The sequence below is a fragment of the Convolutriloba macropyga genome, chromosome 14 (assembly GCF_964194025.1).
Source record: "Convolutriloba macropyga chromosome 14, txConMacr16.3, whole genome shotgun sequence".
NCBI classification, from domain to species: Eukaryota; Metazoa; Xenacoelomorpha; order Acoela; family Convolutidae; genus Convolutriloba; species Convolutriloba macropyga.
In genome coordinates this window covers 29,753,457-29,767,426 of record NC_134481.1, presented here as the reverse complement: position 1 = coordinate 29,767,426, position 13,970 = coordinate 29,753,457, and the positions used below count along the sequence as shown (strand labels likewise).

General features: G+C 33.4%; 1 protein-coding gene across 3 annotated transcripts in view; it reads right to left on the bottom strand.

Moving 5' to 3' along the window:
- LOC142353747 (uncharacterized) overlaps positions 1-13,970 on the bottom strand; it is a 48,511-nt gene that overhangs the window by 26,966 nt on the left and 7,575 nt on the right. For 2 of the 3 annotated variants that reach the window (XM_075406095.1, XM_075406096.1), the window contains exon 2: positions 5,432-5,662. In XM_075406095.1, coding sequence (XP_075262210.1) covers positions 5,432-5,527 — 96 coding nt within the window. In that variant the 5' untranslated portion in view covers positions 5,528-5,662. Of the gene's footprint in view, positions 1-5,431; positions 5,663-8,557; positions 9,208-13,970 lie in introns of those variants that run through there. The other variant, XM_075406094.1, reaches the window with a different exon arrangement.

The window sequence follows — 13,970 nt, the reverse complement described above, 5'->3', positions numbered from 1 at the left end:
CTCTATACAACTATAGAGACATCCTAGCTGTTTTCTCTATAGTGAGTAGAAAGCCAGAATTGGTAACTTGTATGTGACAAAACGATTGATCCGAAAAGTAGTACGCTACAAAACTAAAAAGATTAATTGACGGAAGATTTCAAAAGCTGGCAGAACTTCTCAAAAAGACTGAACTTCTAGTGGTACTTCCTGATAAAAGTTAACACATTTTGTGTTTTAAAAAACAACATCAACCAAAATGAACGAAAATCAAGACTGCCACCAATTTTCGCCCTTAAAACAAGAAATGCCAAGATAATCTTCAAAAAAGAAAAAGATATTAAAGAAACATTACCTGAAACGACAAAACAAGGTCTCTTTACGGAAAACATGATCAAAATTTAGAATTGCACCACCAGTTCAAAACTATGCTGGCAAAAACTACAAGCTAAAATTTATACACCAATTTTCTCGTCTTGGAAGCCGTAGAAGTTGCCGTGAAATTTACTTACTCCTGTAACACGCTCACCGATGTTGAAAGAACAAAAATTAAGCTCGCTCTCAAATTAGCAGTCACAATGGTTAGTTTCACACTTAATGGTAGCATGAACTGGCCAAAAATCGTTTTTGCAATGGGGCCTTCCACGACAATTATATTGACCGACATTTGGATAGAAAGTTTTAAAAAAGTTGCTGAAGATGATACTAGCTCTGGAGAAACAAAACTGTCGAATAAAAAACCTTGCCATAAAACAACGTGGTTTGGAATAGCCAGCCCTTTCAATGCATGAAATGTGACAACTGTTATAATTTAAAATGGCAAAATATAAGCAAGGCAATACGCAAAAAACGGAGATGTCGTTTGGAAAACGTCACAATGTGGAAGATCACCACATTGGTAACCAAAATGGGGCCCAAAATGGGAAACGAAATTTATTTGATAGCTTCGTAGATCATATCATTTGCACAGCAAAAAACGACATCAAATAAAAAACGATGCTTAAATTATGAAACGTTTTGGACATAAATTTGGATTTCGCAGTAGAAAAAAGAATTACAAACTTCATTTAAGTTTCTTAGAAAGACCAGCTACGTTGATTACAAAAAAATTGAAAATAGTACCGAAAGCCAGAAACTGGAACAATAGTGACCTTCCGTAGCTGCGTACCCCTCCAGCGTAAATAAATGTGTTGGGGTCACTATTCTTAGGCTTTTCAACAAACACAAATGACGGAAAATAATCCGGTCAAATCATCCGGTCAAATGGTCCGACATAGTAAATCAGACAAAGGAAAAACTTAGACTCTAAAAAACCCAAGAACAACAATGGAATTATAATCAAAAGTTACGCTTAATGAAGGGGATATCCTATTTTTCTTACAAATTATAGGCCAATGGAACATTCTAACCAAAATAAATTTCCAAAAATATGCCTCTTACAGTGTTCTAAACAAAAGTGCCTTTTACAGTGTTTGACTAAAATTCTACTCATCGATATGCCTGAAGATCTCAAATTTGAATCACAAATGGTACAAAGATAACGATTATGTAGCTGGTGCCCTTGGGCGAAAACAAATTATACTGGATAAGCGCAATTAAATTGCACTGCAATTAGTTATTCTGAAATTACTGTCGTTTGATTTTTCCTGAAAACCTATGAAAAAAATTGGTGTTGTGAAAGCCAATGAAAAATTTTTCTGGTGGTGTTGCGGATGTTATTGAAGACCTTCGAGCTATGAGCTCAAATACTGGTAGTGATACGAGTCGCAACAATACCATGATTCAAAAATTGTTAAATTGTAAGAAAGTAAGCCGTATTTTATGTATGGTAAAAAAAAATTCGCAATTTGCCAGTTTGGAACACCAGACAGTAAAGGTCCCGCAATCAGAGAAAACGTCGGCATATTTTACAAAGCTACCCTTGTTGGCTTCTTCAATTTTAATCAACTAATTTCCTTCTCTCAATTTTAGAAAAATATGCATTGAAATAGTATTTAATGATCACCAAAACTCCTGCTCTCACGTTCTTGAATGCTAATGTGTTCAATTGTTTTCTTTCATGATGAAATTAAAATGAAGGAAAATCACGAACATTTTTAAGAAGCAGGACAAACATGGTGAGGTAGGCTGCAGCACAAGTGAAGTGCATTGCAGAATATAATCGAAAACCTTTGGGTAAGCTGAGAGCGTAATTTAGAAAAATCTTATCGTTTCAAAATTGGGCCATCCTCTTTACAATAATGAATAGCGGTAGGTTTTTCCCGAGAACAAAGCTTTTTCTTCAGCGCACGAAAGCAAAGGAGATGGAACATGCAAAAGAAAAATCTGGCTGCTGAAGATCTCACCAATCAGAAAGCGTAAAAATCTCTAGCTTTGACTAATTAAAATATCCAGGTCATGCTGGCTACACGCACCTCAATCAGAATGCTAGCGTTTACATCTAACCGAGTCAGTATTCGAAAATTAAACTGCACATACATAAAGGGATCCCGTAAAACTGCCATTAACAAGCACATGTGGAGAAACTTCAATAAAATGCACACTTATAGTTGCTCTAAATGCATTCTCATGACATTTGACGAATACATCTGCATGATAAATGCCGTTCGTTGCCTGTCAAGTGGCAGTGAGCACGATTCAATCATCATTGCAACCACTGCACTGAACAAATGAACGGCAACCTGCAAGCATCATCTAACTACCATTAAACACCTTCAAACGAGGCACCAGACTCGGAAACATGAATTTTATTGGAAAATTGTCGAGACCACCAATTAGAAAAATTTCAATATAATATTCACAAAAAACAAGATTTCATAATCATTAGCAAAAATAGAGAAGGCTTCAGTTACTAAAGTTCTTGAAGGCATACTCAATAAGACTTTTGAAGAACGTCTAGTGAATAGAGCCGCTGTGATTTGCACTATAATAGTGCCGCATTTACTTCCTACAAGATCAAAAATTGACAGCGACGCCTCAATATGGAAAACGATGTATAAAAAGCTCAACCGTTGGGTACGGTGCAGGTTTGTCAACATGTTAAATCTGGCGACGGTACTTAGAAAATACAAACAAATAGAGAGGCGTAGGATATAGAAACTTTCTTTTAAGATGCTTTTCAGATAACTTGACGCTTTTGTTCTCTCAGTCTTGGATAAATTGATTAACAAACAAACATTCAACTCATGAAGTGCACTTAAGCGGTCAGAAACCGCAATAGAGTCGTAACTGATCTCAAAAGCGGGGATTTACCATTCTATCGTTTTATAACAGAAAAGATTGTCGGCTCCGGACAAAACGTTTCACAATGAAAACAAATGGAGGCCATGGTCTCTCTAGTTTTGATGCTGGGGACTTGAGATGGTCATTGGTAGTGAACGGATCTTTCTCAAGTAGTCACTGCCAAACTTTGTTCAAACATGCGATTAGCTTTTCCATCTAAGCATTGAGTTTCTTGAATTTCTGTAACTCGCGTTGTCTGATTGCACTAAATAAAATAAAGGGACTATAATCGCAATTTGCTTTGGGGAAATCTGGTGTTATTGATATTCTATTGCAAATGAGCGATTAAAAAAAATTCGAAATAAGAATTTAAAATAAGTTCTACGTTTACGTTTATAAGCTCCAATAGTACGTAAAATGTTTTCTAATTTATGTAGAATCTACGGTGATAGACGGCAAATTTACGCAAGATATACGCTTAGAAACGCCAGATTTATTTAAGATCTGTGTTTTGTAAGATGTGGAAAGAAAAAGTTTGTATGATCAACGCCGAACTCAACATAAAACTAAGTAAGATATACGCTGAGAAAGCAATGTCATGTACATATATTCCATGCAAGTTAAAGTAGTTTTAACGCTATATTAGATGCAACGTCTTTTAAGGTTAAAACTAAAATCAACGCCAAATTATGTTGGATTTACGCGTAGAAACGCTAAAAAGGAAGTTGGAGTCTCGATTATAAAAATGAATAATTTAGGAAAAGTAATCAATCTATCATGTACTCTGGTAGAAGATACGACAATCATGTAGAAGCGTCAACAGGTGCGCAGAAGATCAATGCTTTGAGCCTCCATGAAAGAGTTCTATGCGTTGAAAAAATGCCAAAGTAATGTGTAGAAAGGCTAACTTTTTGAAAGAAGCACGCTTAGAAACGCAAAATTCTGCAAGATCGACAATTCGAAACAAAATAATATGCAAGATCGACGCTTAGAAAAGCATAATTATTTGAGATATGCGCTCAAAATTGCTAGAATCAAGTAAGACCTATCCTTAAAATCGCCAAAATTATGAAAGATCTAGGCTTTGAAGCGTAAAGCTATTTTAAGAAAGCTAAATTTGACGCAAAAATATGTAAGATTTACGCTTAGAAACAACAAATTTTGCGAGAGCAACGCTAAAATCACTGCACAAATGAATATTATCTAAAATTTACGCGCAAAACACCAGCTTTATGTAAGATCTAATCTAATAAAAGCTAAATAACTTAAGATAAACGGTAACTAGCGGTGAAAAATTTAGAAAATTCATTGCGTTCTTCCTACATATTTTTGCGGTGAATGCGTTGTGTTCTCCAAGTTCGCCGGAAAATTATGTAAAAAATTTGCGGTGAACTTTCGAACTTGTCATCGCTGTTTACCGTTTATCTGACATACGTTTTACAAAAGCCCTCGGCCCTGAAAATTCTTTCTTCTCTTTTTGGTTCTGTAATTGAAAATGCTTTTGAAATCAATTCTTTGTGGCACATTGAAATCAAATCAAATCTTTGTGTGAAGTTTTTTGTTGATGTCCGGCACCAGTGCCCTAATACAGAGTACTTCAAGTATCAACAACCAAGAAAAGTTCAACAACTTCTGCAGATTGCCTCCTGCTGCAGAAATCGCTATGAGTTCAACCTATCTTACAAATACTATTACTCCAGTAAATTTTTTGTGTGCATTGGGTTTCATATTTAGAGTGTATGTTTTATGCAAACCTACTTTTGATAATGTCAATGAGATGATGAGTCAAGGTATTCTCCAAAATTTACGAAACAAATATGCTAAATTTTGAAAAATCCTGCTGAGAACCCGTACACATTATTGCGCTGATGAGTTGAAAATATGGAAAAAAAGCGTTGAGAACGAGCAGAATTTATAAATGATTGCGCATGCAGCGCATTAAGCACATTTCTTATAAAATTTGAGCCCGTTTGGTGCAATCATGATGCAACTTTACACATCCTAATATGGTATTTTAACATCCATCCTAATATGGTCCGCTACGATCTTTTCATAAATTGACCTCTCAACTAGGATTAAAACCCTCTAAAAAGATTTTTGCTTTTAAAAAAGTTAGTTTTTCAGACTAACAAAAAAAATTGAAGGTGACCATGTTACTTTTTGGTTGTTGTCGACCGAGAGCATAATTCGTTAATTAAATGTTGGTAAAAAATCATAACTTGAAACAAACCTGATTTTTGAGTGTCTTTTCAGGTCCTTTCTTGGAGTTTGTGGTCACTGATGATGTGTGTTCTTGGGCAGGCATGGATTTAGCAGACGTGGACATTATGACACAATTGAAGTCTCAAGCGGACCCCTGACTCTGGATACTTCAAATTTAAGCACACAAATCTCAATTCTTCACGTCGTCACGTGTTGTGAAATTGAAGGTCAAGGGATCACAGCATCGATATGTCTCAAACTGAAAAAAAAGAATTTTGACCAGCGTTGATTCGTTAATTTACCGGTTCAATTTAAATAAACAAATTAATTAAAAATGCTTGAAAAACCGCGTACAAACTTTTATTAAAATGCCGTGCTGTGCAAGATTTTGGTCAATTGATGACGACTACGAATGTAAAATGCACCACATTAACCGTAATTTTTACATTTCTAGACATCATTTCAATTCATTTGAAAAGTTCTCCACAATTATTAACTTACATCCCCCAAAATTCTCTCCAAGCATTACCGAAAAACTGGATGCATTGAATTTTTGTAAGAACTGTGGTGAATAACGATGAATTGTTTTTTATCGCATCCACTGCTCTCGAGTGCGGCGGTTTCGCGGTGGATTGGACCCGATTAAGCGGTGAACAATAATACTCAGCGGCGAAAAATTGAGGCGAAAAAATTACGTTGAAAAAGTTGCATTGCTAATTTGGAGCATTTTTGGCTTTCCATGGTCAACAGTGAAATTACTTCGCCTCAAAATCTCATATGAAGTCATTGTTATTCACGAAGAAAAGAAAAAATTATGCCTTAACCAAGGACTAAAATGACAGCAAAAACAATTTTACTTGCATTGTTTGAATAACGTAAGCATTTTTACTTCCACGAATTGAGTAGTCAGCTGGCCTAACATCTTACTGCTCAAAATTGATTAATAATAACTTGAGACCCCAAAAGAGACCTAAGTTTTCTGCTAAGCTCTGATATTGGTAGTTTCAAATCCGCTAATAGTCTTCTTAATCCACAATTAGTATTGAAAAGGACATTTCAGTAAGTAAACACCGATTAGAGTTTTTTTTTCCTTCTGTGTAATTGACAAGTTATAAACTATCACGATCATTAACTACATGCAAGAATGATGGAGAGGACAAAAATGAAATGTTGCACGAGATTTGTGAGGTAATCTTATCACTATTCTCCATAATTGCTCAAAACCAAATGTCGTGAAAAATTATGAATTTTCTCAAAATTGAAGCGAAATTAAACTAAATTGATCTACAGTCCCAAATATCCGAACACGCTAATAAACGCAATCTTAAAACATGATCGTGAACAAAAGTGACAAGTTCGAGCAAATTTAGCCTACAAAATTAGGTTTCTGCAAAATAATTCAATTCCCCCTGAAAAGTTATCATTGTTTCTACTACACAATATTGAGGACATGACTTAAATACAAAAAAATTATAATGAAAATGGGAAGCTGAAAGACGCGATTTCCAGCCTGAGCCTTGATTTCAAAAAAAGAGCAGAAAACAGAAGAAAACTAACTTCATTAAAAATCATTGGAACTCAAAAATTAAGATACTTTTTTCGTTTCATCTGACGGAATTCCTTGTCTTACTCTCAAGTTAAACTTCGATCTTGTAAAATATGTCTTCAAATTAAATAGCTACTTAATTAGACTGTGTTTGCGCGCACACACATTGAAACAAATACATTACCAAAAATTGAAAAAAATTTTAATTTTTTTCTGAAGGTAACTTTCAAAGACAATTTTTCCCATCGCAACTAGAAAACTTTAAATCTTGTGTTACGAAAATTTACTTCAGTTTCGTTAATTCAAATTTCTCTATTTTACTACCATTTGTACAATATTTAAAAGAATACGTTTGGATTATTTTTCCAATTAACTGATACTGTTCGATCTACACATTTTTATAGAGTCATTTTCAAATTAATCAAAAATAATCAATTTATACTTGAAATATTGCACCTCAAAGCTCATAGCTCTTTTTCCAAACCATACTTTCTCCTTGTTTTGCTGCTTAACTCTATAAATTATTAATTGAAACGAAACGGGGCTGAAATGACAGAGGGTTAATATGATCGAAATAATCTTCTTTGCACAATAGAGGTGAATGTCCGTATGCATTTGAAAAGTACTCGAAAGTTTCAGTTTCCTCTGATCAGAAAATGATGCGCTCGAAGATCACTCTTTGTCAAACTCAAGTGTGCTCGAATTGATTTCTGATCAGACTCAAGTGCGCTCGAATTTGCGGATGATCAGACTAGTTTTCGCTCGAATTCGCCTCTGATCAGATTCACGTGCGCTAAAAATTGCTCCTGATCAGACCAAATTGCGGTTGACGTTGCTTTTGACCAGACTCAAGTGCGCTCGAATTAGTGTGGTCAGAGAACGTTTTTAAATATGAACAAATATCTTTTTAACCCTATAATTCACTCATTTTATAAAAATTGAAATTTTCAGTATTATTTTTAACTAAGGAAAAGTATACTCTGAAAGTATTGCTATTGAAAAAAAAAGTTTTGCTTAGTTTTCAATTGGAGCATGTTTCTGAATCAATAGATGAACTAGACCGTCCAAAAAAGCTCTTGATCTACAGTTATTGAAAAAAAAACTTGTAAAGAAGAACGGCAATAGCTTTCAGCCGGACCCCTTGGTTCTGATCAATGCCATCACACTCCAAATGAGTCTCCGATCAAAACTCTGCGTTAATTTTGCCTCTTCGGACGTCCAACATCTCTGTAAAAAATACAACACAATTGAAAAACTGCGCCTGAAATCTTTTCTGACCAAATCCAATTGCGTTCGAAATCTATTCCTATCAGACTAAAGTGCGCTCGACAGATTTCCCACACCATGTAATTCGAGCGCACCCTGCGCCAGTGTGCGCTCGAAGACGGCCTGAGATCACTTCGGTCTGGGAACGTATACATGAGCAAAAAAGGAAAATAAAATGTCAAGTTTACACGCTTTGACGCAGTAATGAACAAAAAACGGTCCAATTTTTCACTCAAAAGTAAATGGGGTTGTATGAAAACCAAAAAATTACTATCGCTCGTCACATTGACTAACCTGTTACAGTCTTTTAAGCAGACGTCATTTATAATCAAAATATTTTACCTGTTTTATGCGCTGCTGGTAAATTATGAAACAAAATGCAGAAAATTGCACTAATTATCAATTAGAAGTAAAACCCATTATAATTCATCGCTGTTAGTATCGAAACTCCATCTAAGTCTCGAATTTTTAAATTTAGTTATGCTGACATAAATTTAGAAAGGCGTAACAATTAACAATCAAATAAAACTGGATTTTCTTTTTGAAAAATCAATACTTTCGCCTCTTAGTGTAGTAATATGATGGTGAATAAAGATGCATTTTAGTTGCATGTGTGCATTATTGTTTAATTGTGTCGGCTTTCTCAGCAATGAGCGAAAGATAGAGAGAAAGAATAAGGAACCATGCCACAAAAAGTGTTTAAATTTTATTATTATTATTATGGAGCACAGGACTAAGGATAAAAAATGGGGAAATAACAAAATATGGAATACTAATAATCACAAAATATGTACACACAAATACACAGAGATGTTTAAACACAAAATAACATAAATAACATGATGGTTTTATAACCTCACTATAGCTAGCGGATAAAGTGCGAGTTATTACGGCAAAGAGTGAGAGCGGAAAAAAAGAAAAAGATAGAAAGCGAAAAAGCAGTTTCAGCGGTTATTGAGGAAAAAAGCTTCATTTCAGAATTAAGTAGTTGCTAGCATACAATTATAGCAAAGACTTTTTGTATACGAAGAAATGGTGACACCGATATTGAATTAGATTATTAGAGTGTAAGTGTTTAGTTTGTAAGATTAAAAAGAATGTTGCAGGTCCACTACAATTTGAGAACAGAAAATGAATCACTTGAAACACAATTGCGGCATTATGCGCTGAATAACACTTTGAGTTGAAAAATAAAACGAAGCGTGAATGAAAACAAAGATAGCTTAGTCGCTTAAGGAAGTATTATTCTTCCGACACGAAGTGAATTTATGAGAAAGACAATTTTAGCTTCCATAATCTTACAAATTGACTGCATTTTCACCACTGTTTTTAGAGACTCTAAAAGAAAGTTGCAGGCACTTCACTATAAATTTGGTTTCTAATATCTACAATTAGACTTCTAAGAACATTTACAAGATATCTGCAATACCTTCTGCGTAAACCATCACTTTTAACAGCTTTATGGGTGAAAAAATACTACATTTTTTTTTCATTGATTGAGTGGCTATTCCCTTGCTTTTTGTTTCAATTCCTTGTATCCCAAAAGCATCAGGCCTTTCAGATGCTCATTATCTGGAGAAACGCAATAAAGCGTGGTTGAAGATTCCTGTTCGCCATTCTTTTCAGTTCAGCAAACTTTTACTGGTACCCCCTGCATGGTTCAAATTGACAAAAGAAGTATACGGGTCAATTGAACAGTGCAGTAGCAAAACAGTGATTTAAAAATATGAGAAATCATCAGATTTTCAGGAAATTAGAAAAAATTTTGATCTAATTTCACAAAAGTTTGATAGTCTGTCTTTATCTAAAGTGACAAAAAGTGAATTCTAGCGGTCTTAATTACCTCAGAATCTAAAAAGCGGACAGATATAAATGCCACGGTTACTTTATGTATCAAAGAATTTGTTAAAATCAAAGATATTAACTTTTTCTTTTTTAAGACCCAACAGCATAATGAACACATTTGATTTGAACCCCAACCTCCTGAATAGCCTCTGATGACTGAAACATTGCCCTTTTTTCATATTTCACGTTCCTAAAAGCCATTATTCGTTTGTTTAAATTAAGAGCAAATGTCAACCAATTATTTGGGAAATTTTTTAAAGAATTTTCATAAGATAAAAGGATAAATAATTGCTGCACACTTTCTTCTGACTTCAGATAAACCAAAGAAAAATTAAGTACATTTCACTCTGAGGAGCAATCGCTCTTGTTGTTTACTCTTTCAGAGCCTTGCAATCGATTGATTTTTTTTGGATTGCTGCAAATAATTCCAAAATTTAACAAGCGTTAGCTAGTCATTTTGTCTTCTGTACTCTCTGAGACAAATTTGTCTTCTTGCTTGAAAAAATGCAAATTTGCGATTATTTATTGGGGGTCCTTATGGTTGAGGTCCTTAGTGTAGGCTTATATACTTACCTATATTTTATATAAAACAAAAACAACTCTTTTAAAATTGCAAATCTATTTATATCAGACTGTATGTTCATATAAAAAGTTGAGAAAAACAGGCCAAAAATTAACAAAATACGAGTCAGAAAGGCCAAAATGTTTGTATTTTAAGCCCTTTTTATTCAAAAATTTTTTATATGCAAAAAAGTGCTTATATTCTAAGGAAAGTTTATAAGGTTACCTCTGCCTTTTTGATTATAATATTGACAAAGAGGCTCGTTAATGTGCGTTTGCACATGATGTTCCGACCCGCGCTGATCTACATTTTTCACTTAACTGTCAACCAAATGAAGAGAAATTCAAAAAATGATCTTTGATTTAAAAAAAAAGTTAAACAAATTACTAATAAAATTAAATAAAGCCATGCGTCCTTACAGCGCTCACAAGATAGGCCATTTATACGACTATGGGAGGAAAAAAAACAATAAAATGAGCAAAAAAAAACCATTTCTACGGCAAAATTTCTATACTTAAAAACACCTAATAACGATGTCGAAATACAATCAGATAAAACCTTAACTACACAAAATATTTTTTGTGACTACAAAGCAGATAGAACTTTATATTAAAGAAACTAGGCGAAAAATTGAAAAAAAAGAACAAATAATCAGTTGAAATTCAAAAATGAACCAAAATTAATTAAACCAATTTTTCTTCAAAAGCAGTGAAAACCATTAGCTTTAAAAAAAATTGATATATTTACTGAAAAGTCATAAACCAAACAAGAAGAACTGTCTTTGGTTAGAATAAGCCAGAGAAACGGACTAAAGGTGAAGAAACGCTGAAAAGGTTACAAACAATTTGAAACAACGCAAGTTATTGAAGCCATTAAAATCTTTTGCAGTTATCTAATTTTATGTTTTTATTTCATATGTTATTTAGACTAATTCGAGTAAAGTTATACTGAAAGATTAATTATGTTCATATGGGCGACATTCAAAAATCATTGGGATCTATTAATAGCAAATGTGCTTAAAGAAGAGAAAAAGAACACAAATATTGACCACTAACAAAACTTTTATCAAAACGCATTTTGTCTAACAAACAAAACTTCAGTTACGACATAAAATTATTGGACAAGCTAATACTTGAATTGAAAGGAAGTGGATGGAGCCTCTCGATGATGCAAAATAGATACAAGTTGACAAATACAACAAGAACTGAAAAAATTAAAAAACTGCTGGACAAAAAATTTCTTAAAATTTAAGGCTATTTGCTATAAACTTATTGCAATGAGTAACTTCATTCTTTTTAAACTAAGTTGGGCTAGAAGCTTATGGGATCTGTCGGCATTTCACGACTACAGAAGGAAAAAAATTGAGAGAAATGTGTCGAAGCCGTTAAAAAACAACAACACTTTTCAACAGCAATGGAGTTGTTTTTTGGAACATTTTAACTTTAAAACAACCATTTCATATGAACAAATATATTAAAACCACGATATTTTTGAGAAAAGCCGTAATTTCAGTGCCATAAAAAATTCAATAGCTTTCATCTGAAGTCAATAATTAATAAGTTGTAGTAAATTATGCCTCGAGAAGTACTATGAGAAGTGCAACAAATGCAGGCCAAAACCATAAAAAATCAGTAGAATTGTGCAAGAAGACAGTGCCGACGCCATTAAAACCATACGTTTTTCTCTGAAAAACTTATCTATTATCAACTGAACGTCTTCTCTAAGCCAATGGGAACTGTCAATAAAAAAAAATGTGATATGACTTCAATGTTAAACAAAAATTTGAAAAATAATCAGAATTTAAAAAAATTTGAAATGTCGTAAAGTCGAAGTCATAAAGACAAAATTTAGAAGAACAAACAGCTGAACAGGTTTATGTTGGGTTCAATTTTTATTTTAGTAGAAAACAATAGGGCCCCGTCAATAATGAGACCGACTTACAATTCACAGAAAGAAATTTAACACCTGTAAATGTTATAATTTTTTTTTAAAATTTTGGTTTAAAGCCTTAACAGCCATTAGATGTCAACTCAAATTGCTATATAGGTTCAATTACTGCTCTTTAAGAAGCCTATTGCACTCTTAGTCAGAGAGTCTTTGCCATCGGACTTCAAAATTTTACCAAAATCAAAATAAGAATATCAAAACTCAAACAAAAATTACGAAAACTTATTGGCGCAGCCATAAAAAACTTGAGCGATTCCTTGAAAACGAATTATTTTTTATTGGCATCATTTGACTGTAAAAGAGGTCTGCCATCAACAGAACCTTGATTTGTTTTTGAAAATTGACGAGTCTCTAAGTGACTTGCAAAAAAATATGAAATGGTCTTTAAAATAACAGCTCTTAATTAGAAATCGAATTTTTTGATAGGAAACTTCCTTGTGAGACAAAAACTAGCTTTTTATGGCTTTTCGTCTGTAAAAAACGCAAAATTGTTTCATTTGTTTTATAAAATTTAATTTTGATTTACAATTTTTATAGAAAAAATTCTAAATTTGAACAAAAATTATGCTAAAAGTGAGCAAAATATGCCAAACATCACGTGTTCACACAAAAATTAAAACCTCGATAACTCCTCGAAAAAAATGAAGTTGAAAAAATCTTTCTGTTCACCTCTACGCAAGAGGGGCTTTTTAGTGATACCACTCACATTTTTCTACGATGAACATATCGATCGGCCAAAATCGTCTGAACAAAAAACACCCCATTTGAGTATATAGTTCCTCCCGCCACAAGTGGGGTCGGAACACTTACCAATTCAACAAATCAAAAATCTTGTTTGGTGAAACGTTCAATTATTTCTTTTAATGGAACACAAAATTTGTTCGGATGTATTTCTGAATTAAACTGCTTCTGATAAAAAAGTTATATTGAAGAGCAATTGCTATCTAAAAACTAAAGCACTTATCCCTTTTCAAAAGAGAAGGAAAAAATAGATGTACAATTGTTTACTCTTTGAGGAGGAGTTCAGTTTAATTTTATTTTGACTATTGTCATTTTCACAAAATTCAGCTTATTACTTTTTTAGCCATCAATCGTTCATGCTAATTTTTTTCTTGTTCCTTAATCTTATTGGAAGTGAATCAATTGTTCGTGTCTAATTTTTTGAAGCCGATATTGGGAATGAATCAATTGGTTTTCTTTGTCGAATTACGAGCTGTAGGAAAATTTTATCTCGATTTGGTTCTCTGATTTAAACAAAAATATTCAGGCCGAAACAAAAAAAATCAAACTTCGATATTCTGATTCGTTAAGTTTTCTCCTAACACTTGGAATTAAGATCTACTAATCTATGGTAATGCTGTTGCTTAAAGGAACGTAGATCGAAACAGTTCTTCATTGGCA